We start from the raw sequence: 23,303 nt of genomic DNA on the forward strand, positions 1-23,303 counted from the left end.
TAAATTAATAGATAAAACTCATACTACTGCAACATGCTAAGCCAACAGAGCATACATGAATGTGCAAAAATGAATCGAAGTTTTTAAGCAGTTGATAAGACAATTTAACATCCACCAAGTTTATCTCATTTGGGAGCAAAATAAAAACACTCCCCGACTAAAAGATCCAAAGTAACTAATAGTAAAAGGAAAAGGTCAATGAAACAGATCTACTTCAATCATTCACAGCACTATGAACAGGTACCCTAATCTTAAATGTTGAATCTTGTTGGAACATCATAGTCATCAAAATCGTATCTTTGTCTCTCTCTTCCAACCTGAAAACAATAACTCTTGTTAGTTAATGATCGTTCTATAGTGTTAGATATGTTTTAATCCCTATAAAATTCCCAACTTTCAGTTTTTGTCCATATAAAAAGTTTTCATCAACTTTTAGTCCCTAAAATATATTTTGGTCCATACTTCTTTTCTTCGAATTTCATCGCAAACTGGTTAGATCACTCCCAGGACCATCATATATAGTTTTTAAGGCCTTGAGTTCATCAGGGAGTCTTCTTGGGACCACGTTCACGTGATTGATTTGGGAAAAATTTGAGATATTTTATCTTAAAAATCGTAAATCGCAATATTTAATAATGATTAAACTAATTTTAAAAAAGTGTTAATAAATTAGAAACCTTCCACATCAGTAAGAAGTCAATGTGTCAAGTGCCACGTGGACTTCCGTTAGCCACAGAGGCTGGAATTTAACAGGAGGGACCAAACTGTTGATAGAAAATATTTGAAGGACTAAAAACATTTTATAGGGGCTAAAAATGAAAGTTGGTTATATTATGGGGACTAAAAACTAAAGCTGGTAACTTTATAGGGACTAAACATATTTAACCCTTCTATAGACATGTTCAGATAACAGAATGAAAACGATTGAACACTCACCTTGGACAAGTACAACTGATCACATGAAATTTGTTCGTCCGTTGCAGTTAGTTTCTTTGACAGTGCCATCATTCTGAACATTAAGTAACCATCAAATAATTAATTAAAAACTTTTTTGGCAGCATATTTTCATTTGAAATATCAGTTGAAACTTGTTGATTGTCATATCAGATAGTACAGGAAGGCATTGAACATAGTGAGCTTAGTTTGAACAAACCAAAATCATACCTCTGGATTGATGAATCAATATGCTCAATCATTTCGCAGGTTTTGTATTGCTCAGGATCCTCCAAGAATCTCACCATTCCATCCTTCTGGTTGATTGTTGCATATATCTCACCATCCTGAATCTGTAGATCAGAAATATGTTATTAATGGTAAATTTTGATGCTATATGAAAATGAAGCAAAAAAATAAAATCATTATGAGGACAACCATTTGTAGCACATGCATTTCAGCTTCCTTGGCACTATTTAAATGAACTGTGTTAGCTATGTCTTCGAGAGAAAGGGTCAAGTATGTCTGTGTCAATCTCTGAATATTCCGCTTATACATGGATGATACAACCTGCTTAGCCAGTCCAAGGTTGTTATCCTAAAATAGAAAATTTACAAATAAAACTATCAGTATGTCACATAAACAGGCAGTTTCAGAGAAAGCTTGATAAATACTGCAGAACATTAGAACCGAAAGTTAGACTTGGTGCATAGCCAAGCTTCGTCTCAATGCCAGATGATTCAAATAAAGGATGAGTATGAAAAGGAACCCACCGCTTCGAACCTTCCTGCATTTGCATTGACAAATGCCTCTACTTCTGCAACTTTTCCATTGTTATAAGTCTGGGCCAATTCAATGCAAGGGTTCTGAAATGAGATAAAAAAAAATTAATAGACGTCAGCATGGCTCAAGTTATTAACTTCGAAAAGGCTTGCAGATTATATTCATAAATATGGTTCAAGTTAACAACCAAACTAGCTAATAGCAAGTCACGTTTCACATTCAAGTTGATAAACAAGAAAATTATTCTATATAATCAAATTTATGAATAACTGAGGGAAGCCACAAATGGAATCTAACTTCTAAGATTGATGGTCTCTGCAAAACAGCAACCTAGAAGAGGAAACATTGAAGCAGGCATACTGTGGTAGGGGCTACTCATTGATAATGATAGAGGTTGGATAAACAAATACTGTGGAAGTTAGACTCGGTGCATAGCCATCTATGTACAAGGGTCAGATGACCTTCAGTCTCCACAGACCACAGTATAAGAGGTTGGATAAACAAAACTCTTACCAGAAACATCATCCCACCTCTCACAGTATATGTTCAGATCACAAACAGAAATAGAGTAAAACAAACAGTTTTCTTGTCCATATTCCATTGAAAACTCAAGGCCTCAACGAAATCAGTTAAAAATGCCTTCAATATTAAAAGCTCTTGCAGCCAAATACAAAGTCAGAAATTGGAAGCAACCACGTGAATGTTGTAAATAATACTATTAAGGCTAGAATTTTCATTTTTTTCCGTTTGTGCATATCACTGTTTTAGTGTGTTAGCACAGGTTTTTCAGTGTACATTTTTAAAATGTGCTCTAAATATTTTACAAAAGAACATCAATGTGAATATTTTGTTCAAAAAAGGTTAACGACTTCCTATATTTTTCTAGCCTCAACTAAATTGAAGTCATACCTGACAAAAGAGTTTCAGATTTCTTTGAGCGAGGGGAGAAGCATACTTGGGAAGACTGGTAGAGAACTGCCACCCAACACATATCAGGTTAGCTGATTAATCACAAAGATAGAACCTCACAATATAACGTGCAAATTAGCCAAAATGAGAAAAAATCTAAAGATGAACGACTGCCTTATGTTACTAAAGACGATATTTTGACTGAGATGCATAGTGAAACAACTCCACTGAAATCTCAAAGAAATGAGACAAACAATTTATCACTTAGAAGCAAGAAATGATATAAAGGCTTACCTGTCCATGACGAATGAGAGAAACCAATATATATTTTTTGTAAGCTTCAATAACTATAGCATTCATCATAGTCATGGGAGCAGTTACAACCTACAAAATATCACCCATTAGCTACTACAAAAATTGCTGAAACAAAGGGTTTATATTAGAACAAGGTCATGAAACACGGGCTATACAAGTTGCAGTTATTCACGATTACTTACATTATGAAGAAGGTCCAATGCTTTCTGAAAGCGCTTCTGTCCAATGCATATCATACCTCTGTAAGTGTTAAAGTTGAGAGATTTTAGATGAAAGGGAGAGAAAACAATAAGAAATATCAATATGATGAAATATGTTGGATGTTGACTAAATACAAAAGACTAAACCCTATTTATAGGGATACAACATTCTGGTCCTAAGGGTCTGTTTGGTTCGAGAATTAGGAGGGGAGGGGAGGGGACGAATTTTAACGGAGGGGAGGGGAGGGGACGAATTTTAACGGAGGGGAGGGAAGGGGAGATATTTTAATTAAAAGTGTGTTTGGTTCACAAGGGGAGGGGAGGGATTTTAAAATTATTTTACTGCTTTACCCTTAAACTTAATTAAATAAGGATAATTAAGTAACGAAACAATAATGATGTAATCGATAACAACACAATGTAGACGATGGAATAATGGATTAGTAATAGGATTGTCACAATTACAAGTAGTAATAAAAGTTGATACAAGAAAAAATTGGTAATAATATGGAATAAAAGTTGTTACAAGAAAAAATTGTTAATAATATAGAATAAAAGTTGTTACAAGATAATATAACCTATAACGTAATAATAGTAAAAGTTGTTTCAAGATAATATAACCTAATAATAATGAATGTTATTACAAGGATAATATTGAGATTTTAAATTAATATAAGGATAATTTTGGCAGTGCAATAAAATTTGGTCCCCTCCCCTCCCCTTCTAAAAATTGAACCAAACACTTCAAATTAAAAATCTCCCCTCCCCTCCCCTCCAAAACTCTCGAACCAAACGGACCCTAAATAGGGAGATCAAGAAATGAACCAAAATAATACTATCCAAGTAGTATAAAATCCTAAGAAGGTTTAAGATACTGCGAGATTATTAAAGATCCTTTAAGATACTGTGAGATTATAAAAGATCCTAGGAAATAAAATAAGTTATTCTAATGCAATATAAAAGATATTATAAGATACTTTATGCTCTTAACAATAATAAAGTAAAAATTCAGACACCGTAGTCTAGTCGTATGCAAATTCTTCACTAAGAACTTATGAAACAGCATTAGCTGAATCACCAGAATGTTGGTTTAGCTATTCAATGTACTCATCATTTACTAGATGCACATTTCAATTTAATAATAATCAAAATATTAACTAATAGAATAATTCGGCTGTCAAATCCCATTTCATTTCATTTGAATACAATTGCAGAAAGCTACAGAGTCTAAAAGATGGAGATCAAATGAAGACTAGACAACTGCAATGGAAGTAAATGCACAAGCTGACTGTTCCGATGAAATGGTCTTGGGAGTTGAACTACAATACAGAATCTTTCATAAACTCAGTCAAAGAAAAGACCATTGCCCTCGGCCAATGATAGAGATCAACATGTGGATCCGCCACCGTAACTGACATCATAGTTTCTAAGATCAACAATATATTCTGACCTACCATACAGATACACTTGCTCGAACTCACGCATGTAAGGTTTGGTTAGTTTCTAGATTTTTAAAGTTAATATGAAAATCCCACATTCCTAAGTTTGATTCAAGTTCTTTTCAAAACAAAATCAAGAAAGCATGTGATTTTTTATCTTTTCATTTACAGCTGTACCTAATACAACACAGTCGTGTTTTAAAAATGGGTACTTAATTTCAGCAAGAACAAAAAACCCTGGATAACTTGGTTTAAATTGTCCTAAAATAATCAAGACCAGAAGCAGTTGGGAAGAGAACAAAAAAATCATGATAGAAATCAAAGAAGCATGAAACAGAGAATACAATATCCCAGTCTACAGCTACTTAACAATTTGGTATTAGGCATTGAAGCCTGCCCTCCGTATGCAGTGAATGACACTAGCATTGCAAAGTTACCTAGGATTTAACTTGAGAACTAGAGTGCAGCCAGCCCACCTGGGAACCAGGGCTGTGGGGCATAACGGGACTCAGAAACCCATTTGCAAAGAAATCAAGGCCTCCCTTATCAATTTTAACTAACATTTCACTTTTTAAAATTCCACCAGTTTAGACGACTTTCGAGGAGGACTTCAAACATCAAACAGGGGAAAGAAACAGTAATTAAATTTATATACTCTTCCTGTTCCTCCCCTTTCATTTTTTTTTTTACTTCTTCCCCTTCCAAGTTTCAACTCCCATTAAAGTGAAATAACATATGAAAGATTCACAAGCATTACACTAATGTGATAAACAAAACTAGCTACATTTTATTGAGAAAGAAGTAAAGAACAAGTCGAGTATGTTGAAGAAAAAGAAATTACAGTATATTCTATAACTAAAATGCAATACTAAAATATATGAACAAATCCTACATCTGTCTCTCTTTTCCAACTCAAAAGAAAAGAAGAAAGCAACGCACCCGTAATAACAGTAGAGATATAGGTCTCTCGGATGGTCTACTTCAAAAACATCATCATCCAATATGGATAGACCAGTTTTGTAGCATTTTGCCAACAAGCAAAGCATAAGAAACTCTGCATGCAGGGGAGTCAAATGCACAGTGGAGACTTGAAGTTTCCGAAGAGCAGTGAACATTGGAGCCACCCCACGTATAGGAGCTTCCAGCAGCGTTACTAGGTCCTTCAACCTCTTGCAAACAGATACAACTACAACAGCCAAAAACAACAAATAAAAAACAAAATCACAAAAAGAAACGGTAATTCTTGTATGAGCATAACACCTATAAGTATAACCAATCCAGAACTCGATACATTAAAATAATAATAGGAAGACATCAAAGGCTGTGTTTAAGTTATTATAATCTAAAACTTTTAATGGACTGAGTAATAGACACCGTACCGTGTAGTCCTTCAAAAATATTTTAAGATAAAACTTTTCCATGAATTGGAGGGACTAGAAAGGGGACAGCATGTCGCCTTTCTAGTTCCTCAAATTCAAATGAAAACTCCTTTGAAAAAATTCTATTATTCTTAAAATAACTTCTCCAATGTCAGTTTTTCTGTAAACAACTTTGTCAGCATTTAATTCAAAGAGACTCGGACATGGAAGGAAACAGTAACACAGAAAGTATAAAATGACGTAACAACATATTTTTCACAAATATCCAGCCATATTTCACCATCTTTCCACATCAAGATGTTTGTTCATAAAACTTGTATATGTTATGGTAAGATGGTGAAACATTATTCTGTGGGTAAATAGTAAACAAGCTCAATAACGTAAGATTGAAATCCCAATATTTCAACACAAAAAGTGAGTACATTTTTCTGGCGCCAACCGAATCTGTTCCACACTGCAGGCATTGATAAATCTTGCTATGATCGGAACTGCCTCTTCAGCTTGCTGCTGATTTGAAACTGAAGCAGCTGAGAATGCATCTCTGTAACCATAAATGTATGTCTCCAATTAAATAAAAACAGAAAAAATAAATTCACTATTCCGTAACAAACAAAACAGGCACGTGATCAAGATTTAAGAAACAGTTCAGATAAACTCAAATGCAAGCACTTCTGAAAAAAAAAAAAAAAAGTATCAACTGTTATAAAAAAAATTACTTTTTCTTTCTCCTATCTAAGTTCAAATTTTACCCTGCACCTCAATTTTTCAGAAAGTTCCTCAATTAGCTTCTCTATTCACTCCTATAAAGTTATTGTTGTAGCACTCTTCATAATGAAGGTATGTCCGGTGTCCGACACCAACACAACACCGATGCATATGGTTAAATTGAATCACTTTCGTTTTCTCAAATTATGATCAGTGTCTACGTATCAGTGAAATGTGATTCATATATTATAAATACTTTATCACAAATGAAACACTACAGATATATTGCAATTGAGAAACACTTGTATTCTGGTATGTAACTCCTTTAAAGTGAGCAATTTAGAGTCTGAAGTAATTAATATCAACCATTGATGAATAATTCAATTGTTAATTTTACATATTAATTACTACATGCACATGCAACACAAATTACGAGTGTGTTAAAATAACAAGCGCTCATTTTCTTACTTTACTCTCAACTCACTTAAGATGATCCAAATCTTATATACTAAATGTCTGTTTGATTGACTTATTTAAGTTTGCCTATCAACATAACCACTAGTTAGATTGTTTCAAAGAGCTTATGAAAACAACTTATAACATATGCATAAGCTATTTTCAACTTACTTCCATAAGCTCTCCAAGACAAATCATGAAAACAGCTTATACCTTATATAAAAGCAATTCGGCTCTATTTTATTTTTTGTAAAAGAAATAGCTAATACATAAGCATCTTTATATGATAATTGTTTAAGCTATAAGCGCATAATTAAGATGTTTGTCCAAATTGAGACTGAATTCAAAAGAAATAATTACCACCTAAGCAAAAAAGTAAATATTTGGTTCTAGAGTCCATAAACTAGGTTTTTAACATTTAATCAAACAACAACAATGATATGTTTATAAGCTAGATATTTTCATCTTATTTCCATAAGCTAAGCTTATCAAAACCACATATATCATATATGGAAACAATTTATCTTAATTTTATAGAAATAACTCATACATAAGCACTTATATGACAAGTGTTTATGTTATACTTGCTTAATTAAGATGTTTATCTAAACGATGCCATATAGTAGAAGCCAATAAAAATTGGGACTGAGGGATGTTTGGATAAACAGCATATTTGCAACATATAGCATAAGCGCGTATCATGGTAAGCGCTTAAGCATAAGCTTACATAAGCTATTTTTATAGCAAAAGATAAAATAAAGTTGAATTGTTTTTGTATATGCTAAAAGTTGATTTTATAAGCTATATTGAAGGCGCGTCCGGTGTGCGACACATGTTGGTGTCCAACACCAACACAACACCAGCAATTTACACAAATTATGCCATTTACACAAATTATTACTGGTGTTGACGTGTTAGTGTTGTCTCCAGTGTACGTGTTAGTGGCTTCAGAACTAGAAGATAATCTAATTGAGACTAAATTCTAAATAAATAATAACAACCTAGTATATATTAAAAAAAAAAAAATACTCCAGAGTCCAGAAACTAGGATTTTAACATTATATATATATATATATATATATATATATATTAAAAAGGAGATTCTAATCTTCTATTATAAAAAAATAAAGAGAAAGTAAGGATTGCTTACTTACGAAGCACAGACACCAGACTCGATATTGACACTTCCATACCAAAAATAATTTGAGAAAATGACGTAATTGAATGTAATCATGTGCTTCAGTGGCAGACACGATAAGCACTTATATGTAACATATGAACGCTTTATTCAGTTGTTTATTAATCCAAACAGGTCATAATACTACTAGAAGGTAATACAAATTGGGAACACATGTCTGGTGTCCGACACCAATACAACACTAACGCATGTGTTTACATTCAACTAATTCATTATTTTTACGGTCTGTGTCAACGTGTCAGAGTCGTAACCAGTGTGTGCTTCATAGATTGATAATAAATTCAAATAAAAAAAAAACAACAACAACAACCTAAAAATAAAAGTGAATATTTGGCTTCAAGAGTCGAGAAACTAGGGTTTGAACTTTGAACATTCAATCAACAACAAAAAAAAAACAAAAAAAGCTAAAATCTAGTAATAATAAAGCGATTAAATAAAAAAAGCGATTATAAGAAAGAATTAGATTATTGCGTTACGTACAGAAGATAGAGAAAACCGAGAGAATGAATGGAAGGATCAATGAGTTGAAGAATAGGATAGAGACGAGATGAATCGGAACGGAGAGTTTCATCGGAGTGTTTCAAGATGGTGTGAAGACGAGCGATGTCGGCGGAGGAGCTTGATAGACCTTGGATTTGTGCGATCAATGGTTCGAGAGGATCCATGGCGGTGATGATTAGGGTTCTGAGTTCCGAGTTGAGTTTATTTTGATTTGACGAGTTCTGAGTGGGGTTTTGAAGGAGGAAAGATGGGAAGAGGTTTTATATATGTGTTGGTTTGTGTGTAGAGAGAATTTTTATTATCAGGCTCTGTTTGGCAAGCCAAGAAACTAGTTTTACAGCGAATAACTTATAAGTTCGACTAACAAAAAAACTCGTCTGGTGATGGTCTTTTCACCACGAACTTATATATTTCGCTGGCTTATAGTTTATTTTTCAAACGCTATTTTAAATTTTAAGTAGCGTTTAAGCTTATAGCTTATCATTTTTTCTTTCAATTTTACCCTTATCTTTTTAATTAAAATCCATGTTTACCATTTATTATGAATTAAAACCAAGTTATTATATTTTATTTATTTATTTAATGGCAAAGTTATTATATTTATTATATTTTTGATGTTACCGCTAATTTTACCAAACATTTTAACTAGCTTATCAGTTATAAGTCATAAGTCATCAGTTATCCATTATAAGTTATCTGTCATCAGCTATAAGCTATGTTAGCTTATAAGTTAGCCGCTATTTTTGCCAAACGTAGCCATATGTGTGATGCGTTTTGTTGAGGTGACCGGCTACGGGTGATTTTGGTCCCTAAATATGAATATGTAAAGAACAATTAATGTATCAAAGTTTTAGAATAGTTTTTGATCGTACATTTTTGTTAGTCAAAATAGTCTTCGATGTTAAAATAATCTTTCAATATTTATATTAACTTTTTTCATATATGATTTATATGATCATTAGTAAATAAGTATTTATAAGGACAAATATAATAATAAGTAAGTATATTGAGAGACTAATATGAGAATATTAATCAAACATTCTTTTTTTTTTTTACCGAAACAAAGTTAACTATTATCGTTAATCATCCAATGTTCAATACAAGAAGGATAAGAATCAAAAATACGGTGACTAGCCCAAGAACAGACCGCCCTAACTAAACTATGAGCAACCATGTTCGCTTGTCTCCTAACAAACTTCACCTTGAAGTTGGAATGTAAAGATAAATGATAAATAATACTAGAAACAATAGCATAGAATTCCGAATCACCCTGGCACGGAGACGATAGAGCTTGCACTAGAGTAGACGAGTCGGACTCGAAGACAACCCGGTCTCATCTGTTCGCATCAGCAAAGTGAAGAGCCTCGAGTAAGGCAACTGCCTCCCCCTCCAAAACTGTCATATTTGCCCGCTGTCATTTCATTTGAGCCAGAATAAATTGCCTGCGGGAGTCTCTAACACAACACGCAAAAGATGTAATATGGTTACGGTCATGGAACGCGACATCCACATTGCACTTCAACCATGTCTCGCGTGGTTTCTCCCAATCTGAGATGTTACCTTGCACTCTATTCTACCCGTGTTGCACAGCCGGTTGTGGGGGATGTTTATGAACCTCCTGCCATTGTTGCCATGCATCTAGTATTGTGGGGGATGTTTATTAATCAAACATTCTTACATAAATGACTATTTTAACTAATATAGTGCACCATTTTAAAAATTTCGATATATTGAGTGATTAGAGAGGAACCGAGTCGATGTTCGTCTTTTTTTAAAGGACGAAGTATAAATTTATTTTCAACTAAAAAAATAAATTATATTTTTTTACAAATAGTCATTTTGTTTAATACAAGAGTTAAATAATCTTTCAATTTATTGAATTTTCAAAATCATCTTACATCAAATTAACATCCTATGTCAACACTATATTTTTACATTGTCAACGGTAAAAAGAAATACAACTCTAACACTCCACGCAGGCATAATATCGATCATCACGGTATCGATCATGATGTTTACAATGAGATCAATGATGCGGGCATATACAAGTTTTGAATTCATCTATGAAAGAAATCGCCTTAATCGCCACCGCCACTGCAATGTAGAGGTTGCAAACAAATTATACGTGATGCGGTATGAGACTACAAACGGAATAAGAAAAAAGCGGAACGAGGAGAAGAAGAATTAGCCAAGCTCCGATGAATCTGGTGATATAGTTTAGAAGAAGGAGAGGAATTATACTCGTACATTGGTTCCTCTCCGACTGGATCTCGTATGAAAAGTTTTGAATGTTTGACTCGAGAAATTAGATGATTTGTTGAGATATTTTAGCTAGATAAAATATTTAATTTTGTAAACATAAAAAAAATAAAAATAAACATGGGAGATATCATGTACATAAAAAACAAAGCAAAATATAATTTTTTAAGTTTGAATCAAAGATTAAATAATAAAATTTATTGAAAAATATATTTTAAAATAAATAAAAATTAAAATATGGTTAAGTATAATAAAAGTTTATGATTATTTTGTCAAGATGTTTATGTTACTTTTTTTAATGAAAATATTTATGCTACTTAAAACATCAAATGAAACATTTAGCGGATAATATCAAATTAATATATGTAGTATTTTGATGAGATATTTATGCTAAATAAAAAAATATAAAAAGGAAAAGGTTAAAATAAAATTTACATGGGAGTGACACACATAAACAAAATAAATATATTATATTATTTTCATCAACAAAAAAATTATATTATTAAAATTTGAATTATGATTAAATAATTAAATTTATTAAAAATATATAATAAAATAAAATTAAAAAGTTTTAAAATATAACATGTAGTTTCTTGAGATATTTGTGCTACATAAAATATTATAAATTAAATAAAAATTTAAATAAAATATTTAGTTGATAAGATCGAACTAATCTATTATTTCAAAAAACAAAAAGATCAAACTAATACATGAATTTTATTGAGATATTAATGAAGTAAAATAATATCACAAGAAAGGGGGGGTTTGAATTGTGATCTAATAAAAATTACCAAAAAAAATCTCAAGTGTATACTTGGATTAGGTTAGTGCGTTAGTTAATAATACAATAATATTGTGAGGTGTGTGATATTGTTTAAAGCAAAAGAGATAGAGAAAGAGAAAATCACACACGAGAAGTTATCCTGGTTCACCCAATGTGGGTTAGTCCAGTCCCCACAATACTTGTGAGATTATCCACTAGGTAATTGAGTTATAACTTAACCTCAACTCCTTCTTTTCTTTTAGATCACTTCCTTGATCTATACAATTTCTTTCTTTTCACCCCTTTGGGATTTTCACTAGTTTCACTCACTAGATTTTTACAAACAAAAATCACTAGACACTTTTAGTGATTTTCCTAAATATCTTTGCTTTTGATATACAAATGTTTTTGCCTTTGTAAAGAACTCAGAGAAAAAGAGTTGCTGCTGGATTTTGCTATTGCTCACAATGAAAGAGTCTTTGAAGTGTTCTTGGTGCTTTGAAAATCAAGTATGTTGTATTTGCTTGAATGACTCGATGAATTCCTCTTTGCAAGCCCTTGTATTTATAGATAGAGAGAGTCCCTTGCTGCAGTAATAAAAACACGCTCCTGAGGGTAAAAGAGGAAGAGAAAAGTTTGCCAACTCACTTAAGTAAGAAACTCTTGGGAAAAAATATTTTGCTGAAGTTCTGGTTCATTCTGAGAACGTTCTCACAAATTTGCTTGGACAGCTTGCAACAAAGTGAATAGTACTCTGCAGAAATATGTTTGTTAGCTGGCCCACAAGCTTTCTTTTGTTTTTGCTGTAACCACTTCTCATGCCTTGGAGGTAAAAAAACAAGTACAAGGAGATTTGACATAAACCCATACTTTATCTTGATGTGTTGTCTCTTTCTTATTGGCTTGGAACTTCATTCTTGATGTGTTGTCTAATTCTCATGGGTTCCATTTTGTTTTATCATAGGATCTATATTTATTTATTTTCTCTTCATTCCCTTTGAAGGTATATTATAATAAATATGTTCCTTTTGTAGCATAGAACTTTTTGTTCTTTTTGTTCCTTCTTTCCACAAAGATCCTTGACACATAAATTCTTCTTAAATACCAAGATCTTCTTATTTGTCTTTGCTTGGGCTGACTTTGGCGTGGAATAGTAAGAGAGTTGTGATGAGCTTTGTTCTGAGAATGTACTTGAAAATATTTGCTTGTTTTGCAACCTATCTTTTAAATCACTCAAGAACACATGTTAAATAACAAATAATCTCAGAATTCATTTAATATAATTTAAATGTTTTGTTATCATTAAAACAATTTAAAAGGGATTTTTGGATTTTATCTCAACAATCTCCCCCTTTTTGATGATGACAACAATTTGAATTATATTTTAGATTTGTTTTGAATTCTGAGTGTTTTGAGTTTTATGACTAGTGCAATATTTATCATAAGCTCCCTCTCAAATTAACATTCATTTTCACTTAAGAATTTTTAGTCAAAGAAAAAAAAATTATAAGAGATAATTAATTTCTCCCCCTTAATTTTTGAAATTGATATCAGAGTTAAAAGGAAACAGAATAAGTTTGTTTGAACCAAAATATTTTTCATTCATTTAGCATTGAAGGTACATGATTGATATTTCACTGGTTCAACAAAAAAAACTTAAACCTAGAAACTTAAAAAAAAACATAAAATGAAAGTGAGGTCAGAGCCTTCACACATAAAACATGAAATAGAAGATGCATTTTCAAAACAGTCAGACACAAAATATCATTTCAATTCTCCCCCTTTGTCGCATCAAAAAGAAGGGGGTTGGCCTAAAGTGCAGCAGAGGAGACACAAGTTAGCCACGATCGGCTGGAGCCCTGAAATCTGGAAGATCTTCAGCAATGGAGGCAGGAGGAGGAACAAGACCATAGGGAGTTTTAGGACAATACTCTTCAGCCAGCCACTTGCGAAACTTTGCATAGTCAAACATCTGATAGGACACCATAGTTTGCAGAGTCTGAACATTGTTCGGCAAAACTTGAATTTGCTCCAAAAGCATAGACAGAGTTGGGACAGAATTGTTGGTACCAGAAGCGTTGGATTCACGAGCATTAGAAGAAGCTTGGAATTGCATTGTTGGTAAAAATTGTGGTTGAGTCAGTGGTGGATTGAGAGAGGCACCAGTAGAACTGAAGGATTCAAATGAACCAAAGTTCGATTGAAAGGATGGAAGAGAGGTGTCAAAGTTAACTTTTTGACCAGAAGCAAAATAGCTTGGAGTTGGAGTTTTGAGAAGATTATTTAGAAAATCAGAGCTAAAACTTGAGGTGGAAAAGTTTTGATTTGATGAAAACAGAGGAACAGAAGTTGTTGTGTTTTGAGTGTGCATTCCTTCAAGAATGTGTGCAGCGTCACGGGTAGGACTTTCAAAGTCAGGAAAGAAACTGTTGAAGTTCAGATTTTTGTTGAGGTCAATATTGTGATTGACAAGTGGAGGACTTGGTGGAGCTTGTGGAAAGAATTCGTTCTGAAATATAGGAGGATTTTCTTCAATTTTTTGCCTTTTAGAGCCAGGAACATCGGCAGACACAGCAGGAGAAACAGGGTTGTCATTTTCAGGCAGGTTTTTCATATGTTTGACATTGTTGAGATTGTAAGTCTTGACAGCAGATTCACAGTGTTTATTTGAGAGATCGATCTTGAAATGATCGAACACTCGTGTCAGCAGCATACCATAAGGAACAGTGAAATTTTTGTATTTGGAATTCGAGGCGATGATCATATGCTGAATGATTAAATAAGCAAGATCAAGGCGGTTTTGCTCAGAGGGTGGACTAGATAAACAATGCATGATGAGAAGATCATTATCAGAAACCTTGTTTTTGTTACCTGTGTGAGGAAGAAGATTGAACAAGCAGAGACTGTGAAGAATTTTGAACTCAGGTTTGAGTTGAGAAGAGGAAGGAATTTCAGTGATTCTTTCTTCACCAATGTTGAACATTTTTCTTATTAGGTCGGTTTTACATGTCATAACCTTTGTATACCAGTTTGGACCCATAACTTGCATTCCCCCTTTGGGAATGCCAATGATATCAGCAAGAATATCAGGCTCGAGTCTTATCTCAATTCCTTTGAGATTGGACACAATGATGCTTTTATCAGATACCCTTTAGCTTTAAAGTAGAAAGCACGAACCAGTTTTGGGAAGTAGACATCTTTCATACGCAGGAAATCGATCCATCCTTGATGCTTCACTGGATTGAGAATGTCGAAACCTCCTGCGAGCAGATCTTCAAAGTCATAGATTTTTCCTACGGCAACTGGTTGAAAGGCCCAACTTTCAGCAAAGATTGAATCCAAGTGAGGAGAGAAAGCAGGTACAGATGTTGCCTTCTTTTTACTTTTGATGAGATAATCTTTCAGAAGCTCTTTTCCTTTGGCTGGTTTTTTGGATTCAGAGGTCATCTTTTGAGATATGGAAGCGGTTTTCTCTTTTGGTTGAGGGCTAGGTTTATCTAAATCGACATCATCAAGGTTGACAAAGGCTGGTTCTTGATTTCGAGGTTTGGATTTTTTGGAAATCCTTGTGGATTTGCGAATGTTTGGGATATCAACTGATTTGGCTTTTCTGGGTTTGTAAGTTTTCTTAAAGGGTTTAAAAGGGGCTGATGTCGTAGTGCTTTTTGGAGGTGAAAGAGAGTAAGGTTCACGTGAATCAGATGATTTCCTAGGAGAAGGTGTTGAAACATCAGAGTTTTTTGGTGAAGGTGGAGATGGTGGGTGTGATCGAGGTTGAGGGTAGGCAAGAACATCATCAGGACATGCAGGAGTTGTTTTGCTTCTAGCCATTTTTGATTTGGAAGGCATGGTTTTTTCTGGTAGAAGATGAAGGTTTAAATAGAGAGGATGGAGGGCGACGAGAGTGAGAGAAGAGTGTTGTCTGGGAAAGAAGAAAGTGAAATAAGAAAGAAGAAAGAGAAGAGACTTGAGAAGAAATGGCATTTGGAAAGATGCAAAGATTGCTGGAGACTAGAGTAGGAATGAGTAACTCTTGGATATCCAACAGATGTATCAGAAAACTGATGGATACAAGCCGTGAGGTGCCACACGCGCGCAGTCAAAAGGATAAATGCAGAGTTGTTTCGTTTTTTGAGGAGAAGGGAAAAGGTTGGAGGATTTTGTGGAAAACAAAAAGGAAATAAAAGAATTCAAAAAGTCAAGAAATCAATTATTATTTTTTTAAAAAAAAACGGTTTCTATGAAAATTAACTTTTAACTAGGATTTTTTATAATGTGCAATTTTTCTTTGATAAAAATAAAACGGTCTTCAACCATTGGTTTAGTAAAAATGTTTGCGAGTTGATTTTCAGTGTCAATAAAAGTTAACTCGACATCCTTTTTGTTCACATGATCTCTTAAAAAGTGATGTTTAATCTCAATGTGTTTTGAACGAGAATGTTGAATGGGATTTTTTGACAGATTAATTGCACTAGTATTATCACAGAGTATTTGAATATTTGTGTACCTTAAAGAGAAATCCTCAAGTTGATTTCTTATCCATAATACCTGAGAACAACAGCTTGCGGCTGAGACATATTCAGCTTCAGTTGTGGACAAAGCAATTGTGTTTTGTTTTCTGCACGACCAACTGACAAGTGCTTCTCCTAAAAGTTGACATGCTCCAGATGTACTTTTTCTTTCAATTTTATCACCGGCATAGTCAGCATCACAATATGCTATAAGATCAAAGTATGAACCCTTTTTGTACCAGAGACCAATGTCAGTAGTACCAACAACGTATCTAAAAATTCTTTTGACTGCTGTGAGATGAGATTCTTTAGGAGCAGTTTGGAATCTAGCACATAATCCCACTGCGAAGACAACATCAGGTCTACTTGCTGTTAAATATAGAAGTGATCCAATCATTCCTCTATATTCCTTTTCAGATATAGGATTTCCTGTTTCATCTTTGTCTAGGCTTGATGAAGGATGCATTGGCGTCGACATCATTTTTGCTTCATTCATTTTGTATTTCTTTAAAAGATCTTTGATATATTTTTCTTGACATATGAAGATGCCATCTTCATTTTGTTTGATCTGCAAACCTAAAAAGAATCTGAGCTCTCCCATCATGCTCATTTCAAATTCACTTTGCATGAGATTTGAGAATTCTTCACACATTTTTTCATTTGTGGCTCCAAAAATAATATCATCAACATACACTTGAACAATTAGTAAATCATCTTTGTCTATTTTTCGAAAAAGTGTGGTGTCAATTTTTCCTCTTGAAAAACCATTTTTAATTAAAAAAGTGCTCAATCTTTCATACCAAGCTCTTGGAGCTTGTTTGAGTCCATAAAGTGCTTTGGTGAGCTTAAAAACATGATTTGGTTTTTCGGAGTTTTCAAAACCAGGAGGTTGACGAACATACACCTCCTCATTTAGATAACCATTTAAAAAAGCACTTTTGACATCCATTTGAAAAAGTTTAAAACATTTATGAGATGCATATGCAAGTAAGATTCTTATGGCCTCTAATCTAGCGACTGGGGCATAAGTTTCATCATAATCAATCCCTTCTTGTTGATTATATCCTTGTGCCACTAATCTGGCTTTGTTTCGAATAACTTTGCCTTCTTCATCTAGTTTGTTTCTAAAGACCCATCTTGTTCCAATGACTGATTGATCTTGAGGAGCTAGGACATGTGTCCATACTTCATTTTTATCAAATTGTGATAATTCCTCTTTCATAGCTTCTATCCATGAGTTATCAATGATTGCTTCTTTTATGGATTTTGGTTCTATTTGAGAGATCATTGCCATGTCATTATTTTGAAAAGATCTTCTTGTTCTTACTCCATCTGTTGTTTGACCAATTATTTGATCTTGCGGATGATAATCAACAGTTCTCCAAGATCTTGGAGGACTTTGAAGAGTTTCTTCATTTGAAGATGTTTGATTTGAATTTTCAGGATTTGAAATATTTTGAGCTTCATCTTCTTCTTCTTCCAAGATTTTTCTTTGAGTTTCTATTTCTTCAAATTCATCAAATTTGATGTGCATGCTTTCTTCAAGAACTCTTGTTCTTAAATTGTAGATCCTGTAAGCTTTTGATGTGGACGAATATCCCAAAAATATTCCTTTGTCTGATTTTGAGTCAAACTTTCCCAGACTATCTTTGTTGTTTAGAATGTAGCAATAACATCCAAAGATGTGAAAATATGAAATGTTTGGCTTTCTTCCTTTCCAAAGTTCATACGGGGTTTTGTTTAAAACTTTTCTTATTGAAACTCTGTTTAAGATATAGCAAGACGTATTTATGGCTTCTGCCCAAAAATATTTTTCAACATTTGATTCATTTAAAATAGTTCTTGCCATTTCTTGTAATGTCCTATTTTTTCTTTCTACAACACCATTTTGTTGAGGTGTTCTAGGACAAGAAAAGTTATGAGAAATTCCATTCTCATTGAAGAATTGTTCAAAAGAGGAGTTTTCAAATTCTCCCCCATGATCACTTCTTACAGAAATGATATTGGTTTCTTTCTCATTTTGGACTTGTTTGCAAAAAGTTTTGAAAGCTTCATAAGAATCGTATTTGTGTTTTAAAAATAAAACCCAAGTGAATCTGGAGAAATCATCAACGATTACAAAGCCATATCTTTTTCCACCAAGACTTTCTATTGAGATAGGTCCAAATAAATCTATGTGTAGCAGTTCAAGGGGTCTTTTTGTTGAAATAAACTCTTTTGGAGGAAAACTACTTTTGACTTGTTTTCCCTTGACACATGCTTCACATATTTTGTCCTTCTCAAAATTTATCTTAGGAAGTCCTCTTACTAGATCAAGTTTTGAAATTTTTGAAATGGTTTCCATACTTATGTGTCCAGCCCTTTTGTGCCAAATCCATTTGTCTTTTTCAAGAGATATAAAGCAGGATTCAACAGGGAGTTCATCTAAGTATAAAACATAAACATTTTTATTTCTTGATCCAGTAAACAAGATTTTTCCTGAAGATTCTTGTCTTACTTCGCATGTGTGAGGTTTGAATGTTACTTCAAAGCCACTATCACACAATTGACTGATGCTGATCAAGTTGTGTTTTAATCCTTCTACATATTGGACATTTTCAATTTTTGCAGAATTTATCTTACCAATAACACCTTTACCTTTAATACGAGATTGTTCATTGTTACCAAAAGTCACCAATCCTCCTTCTTTTTCAACGAAGGATAGGAAGCTTTGTTTGTCTCCAGTCATATGTCTGGAGCATCCACTGTCCAAGTACCAGGGCTTTTTCTTGACTGTCATGAGACATTCCTGCAGTAGATGTTAGTAGTGACTTAGGTACCCATATCTTTTTGGGTCCTTGATTGTTAGTGTTAGGATATCCTCTTTTGTAGGTTTTAACAAAGTTTGGTTTGTAAACACCTCTTGTTTTTTTAAAGGCTTGTTCTTTTTCTTTTTTTAAGCAAAAGGGTTCAAGATGTCCATACTTTTCACAATATGTACATTTATATCTTTCTGTCCCCTTTTTTGGAATAAAAAGATTTTCATATAGCTTGATTTTATGATTAGTTTTATTAAAACCTATGCAACTTTTATCAGAAGCGTTTTTTTGCGCTCCTATGATATTTTGGAAAGTTTCAGTAGATTTAACAAAGTTTGTGATGTCATTTTTTAACTGATGAACATTTTCTTTTAAATTATTGTTTTCTTCTTTTGTTTTTTCTATTTTATCAAAAGCATTTTTTTGTTGAAAGGTTTTAAGAAGATTTTCCAAGTCTTCTTTTTCCTTTTTAAGTTGATTATTCTCATTTCTTAGTTTTTCACATGTTTGTTCAAGAATTTGAGAACTATGAAAAAGATTATCAAACAGATATTCAGTTTTTTCGCAAGATGAGCAAGGTTCAGTATTTACCTCTTCATTATCTGTTTTTGCCATTAGACAAAGATTTGCTTGTTCATCTTCATTTGTTGGTTCATCTGGATCATCCCACGTGGTTAGAAATGATTTTTGATTTGACTGGTAGTTGTTTGATTTTCTTTTGTTTTGTGGACATTCATTTTTGTAGTGTCCCAGTCTGTTGCACCCGTAGCAAGTGACTTGACTTTTGTCAATTTCTGTTTTCATGTTTTCTTTTCTAGCTGGGAAATTTCTTCTATTTTGATTGCTTCTTTGTATCATTCTTTGAAGTTTTCTGGTGAGAAGAATGATTTGATCTTGATGGTCTTCTTCATCAAACTCGTGTTGTTGATTTTCAAAATTTGTTTCTGTTTCTTGATTTTGTGATTCTTGATCTGTTTTGAGTGCAATCATTTTGCTTTTGTTTGAGGATTTGTCCTCTTGTAACAGAACTTCATGAGCTTTTAGAGATCCAATAAGATCTTCTAATCTGAGTTTAGTCAGATCTTTTGCTTCTGTTATAGCAGTTACAATGTGTCTCCAAGATTTTGGAAGACATCTTAGAATTTTTCTGACTCTGTAATGAACAGAAAAACTCTTTTCAAGGGATCGTAACTCATTTGTTATGATGGTAAACCTTCAAAACATTTCATCTATTGTTTCGGTTTCCTTCATTTCAAATAATTCAAATTTGCGTACACCTATGTCAATTCTTGTTTCTTTCACATGACTGGTTCCTTCATGATGTATTTTTAGTGTCTCCCAAATTTCTTTGGCAGTATTGCATTCTTGTATTCTATCAAATTCTTCCCTGCTTAAAGCCATGGTTAGAAATAATTTAGCTTTAAAGTTTAATAGAACGCGTTTACCTTCCTCTTCTGACCAGTCTTCCTTTTTCTTGACGTTTAGATCTTCATCATATGGAATGTAATTTCCATCTTCTATTACGGGCCACATATTATTGTCTTGTGATCGTAGAAATAGTTCCATTTTGTCTTTCCAGTAATAATAATCGGTTCCCTCAAAGAGAGGTGGTCTGGTTGAGGATCCTCCTTCAGACATGAACTTGACTTTAGACATTTTTGTTTTTCCTGGATTTTTCCTCGTACACTGTTAAGTGCTCGAATCTTAGAGGCAGTGCTCTGATGCCAATTGAAGTAAAATAATATCACAAGAAAGGGGGGGGGGGGGTTTGAATTGTGATCTAATAAAAATTACCAAAAAAAATCTCAAGTGTATACTTGGATTAGGTTAGTGCGTTAGTTAATAATACAATAATATTGTGAGGTGTGTGATATTGTTTAAAGCAAAAGAGATAGAGAAAGAGAAAATCACACACGAGAAGTTATCCTGGTTCACCCAATGTGGGTTAGTCCAGTCCCCACAATACTTGTGAGATTATCCACTAGGTAATTGAGTTATAACTTAACCTCAACTCCTTCTTTTCTTTTAGATCACTTCCTTGATCTATACAATTTCTTTCTTTTCACCCCTTTGGGATTTTCACTAGTTTCACTCACTAGATTTTTACAAACAAAAATCACTAGACACTTTTAGTGATTTTCCTAAATATCTTTGCTTTTGATATACAAATGTTTTTGCCTTTGTAAAGAACTCAGAGAAAAAGAGTTGCTGCTGGATTTTGCTATTGCTCACAATGAAAGAGTCTTTGAAGTGTTCTTGGTGCTTTGAAAATCAAGTATGTTGTATTTGCTTGAATGACTCGATGAATTCCTCTTTGCAAGCCCTTGTATTTATAGATAGAGAGAGTCCCTTGCTGCAGTAATAAAAACACGCTCCTGAGGGTAAAAGAGGAAGAGAAAAGTTTGCCAACTCACTTAAGTAAGAAACTCTTGGGAAAAAATGTTTTGCTGAAGTTCTGGTTCATTCTGAGAACGTTCTCACAAATTTGCTTGGACAGCTTGCAACAAAGTGAATAGTACTCTGCAGAAATATGTTTGTTAGCTGGCCCACAAGCTTTCTTTTGTTTTTGCTGTAACCACTTCTCATGCCTTGGAGGTAAAAAAACAAGTACAAGGAGATTTGACATAAACCCATACTTTATCTTGATGTGTTGTCTCTTTCTTATTGGCTTGGAACTTCATTCTTGATGTGTTGTCTAATTCTCATGGGTTCCATTTTGTTTTATCATAGGATCTATATTTATTTATTTTCTCTTCATTCCCTTTGAAGGTATATTATAATAAATATGTTCCTTTTGTAGCATAGAACTTTTTGTTCTTTTTGTTCCTTCTTTCCACAAAGATCCTTGGCACATAAATTCTTCTTAAATACCAAGATCTTCTTATTTGTCTTTGCTTGGGCTGACTTTGGCGTGGAATAGTAAGAGAGTTGTGATGAGCTTTGTTCTGAGAATGTACTTGAAAATATTTGCTTGTTTTGCAACCTATCTTTTAAATCACTCAAGAACACATGTTAAATGACAAATAATCTCAGAATTCATTTAATATAATTTAAATGTTTTGTTATCATTAAAACAATTTAAAAGGGATTTTTGGATTTTATCTCAACAATTAATACCTAGTAAAATATTTGTTTTAAAAATATTAAAATTAATTCCTTCAAAAAAATATATTTAGACACACACATTCTTTTTGTTACAGCACACACATATATACACTATTGATTTATTGAAAATCCATATAATTTATTTCAAAAAATAAAAATTAATAAAAGAAAAAGATTGCTCATATTATAACACGTAATTTTTAAGTGGTGATATAACTCGTAATTTATTAAATAAACTATAATATCTACCTAAGATATGTATTTAAATGGGGCCCTACAAATGGACTGTGAGATTGGACCCTTCAGATTAGTCGGTCATTGAGCCGAATATTGAGTTTTTCCGACAAAAAAAACTACTTAAAATATAAAATAAATAAATCCTAATTATCTAAGTTGAAAAATTATCAAAAGTGTGTATTTAGAATGAAAATAATGAGCACATGTAGCCAAACAAAATTATTTTTTTATAAATATATAAAATTGATTAAAATATATAATTTAATCATATAATCATCTAAAAATTTCTCTATCAATTTAATATTTAAAAAATGAATGAATTATCTATTTAATTTGAAAAAATCTATGCTATATGAAATCTAATTTAAAATGAAATTTAATGAAGGAGAAATCCGAGAAACAAATAAATAGTTAGAAATAAGGAAAAAACTCATGTTAAATTCTTTATGTATTTTTCATATGATTTTTGGCTAAAATACACTTTTCATGAGTAGTTTATTTAGGTGATTTTTTTTCTTTTTGTGTTGACTCCAATATTTAGGGGAAACGGGCCTTGGTAATCTAGAATTCGGTTGGGAGGTAAGTAAAGTCTAACAAAGAATTATTTTCATTCATATATGTACAGTATAACAAAGCATTATTTCATCCTCATTGTAAATATTTTTCGTGTGGTGCTTCAAATAAAATACTCACAACTACCTATGATTTCTAATCCACAGTATTTTTAGAGATGTTTATACTATATAAAACATTGGTTTTTTTAGTTGAAAAATTGGTAATGTATTACTCCCTCCGTCCCTATATGTAACCAC

General features: G+C 32.9%; 1 protein-coding gene across 1 annotated transcript; it reads right to left on the bottom strand.

The window, feature by feature from the left end:
* Positions 1–62: 62 nt before the first annotated feature.
* COP13 (Proteasome component (PCI) domain protein) lies at positions 63–9,045 on the bottom strand. Its single transcript, XM_085716532.1, has 11 exons — positions 8,798–9,045; positions 6,381–6,499; positions 5,519–5,765; positions 3,123–3,180; positions 2,920–3,009; positions 2,626–2,691; positions 1,707–1,799; positions 1,372–1,530; positions 1,165–1,286; positions 937–1,009; positions 63–317 (listed from the first exon to the last, which is right to left on the bottom strand). The coding sequence occupies exons 1-11, from the start codon at positions 8,980–8,982 to the stop codon at positions 252–254; spliced, it is 1,278 nt and encodes a 425-aa protein (XP_085572658.1). The 5' UTR covers positions 8,983–9,045; the 3' UTR covers positions 63–251.
* Between the last annotated feature and the right edge of the window lie 14,258 nt (positions 9,046–23,303).

Source organism: Medicago sativa, chromosome 6 (genome assembly GCF_051527215.1).
Source record: "Medicago sativa cultivar Bolivia chromosome 6, Bolivia_mono, whole genome shotgun sequence".
Classification (NCBI taxonomy): domain Eukaryota; kingdom Viridiplantae; phylum Streptophyta; class Magnoliopsida; order Fabales; family Fabaceae; genus Medicago; species Medicago sativa.

Excerpts from the sequence above, each read along its gene's own strand:
- COP13 (XM_085716532.1), bottom strand. The coding sequence starts at position 8,982 with ATGGATCCTCTCGAACCATTGATCGCACAAATCCAAGGTCTATCAAGC. Across the intron at positions 6,500-8,797 it reads CTCGGTTTTCTCTATCTTCT|AGATGCATTCTCAGCTGCTT; the intron begins GTACGTAACGCA and ends TTATGGTTACAG. Across the intron at positions 3,181-5,518 it reads TATCTCTACTGTTATTACGG|AGGTATGATATGCATTGGAC; the intron begins GTGCGTTGCTTT and ends TAACACTTACAG.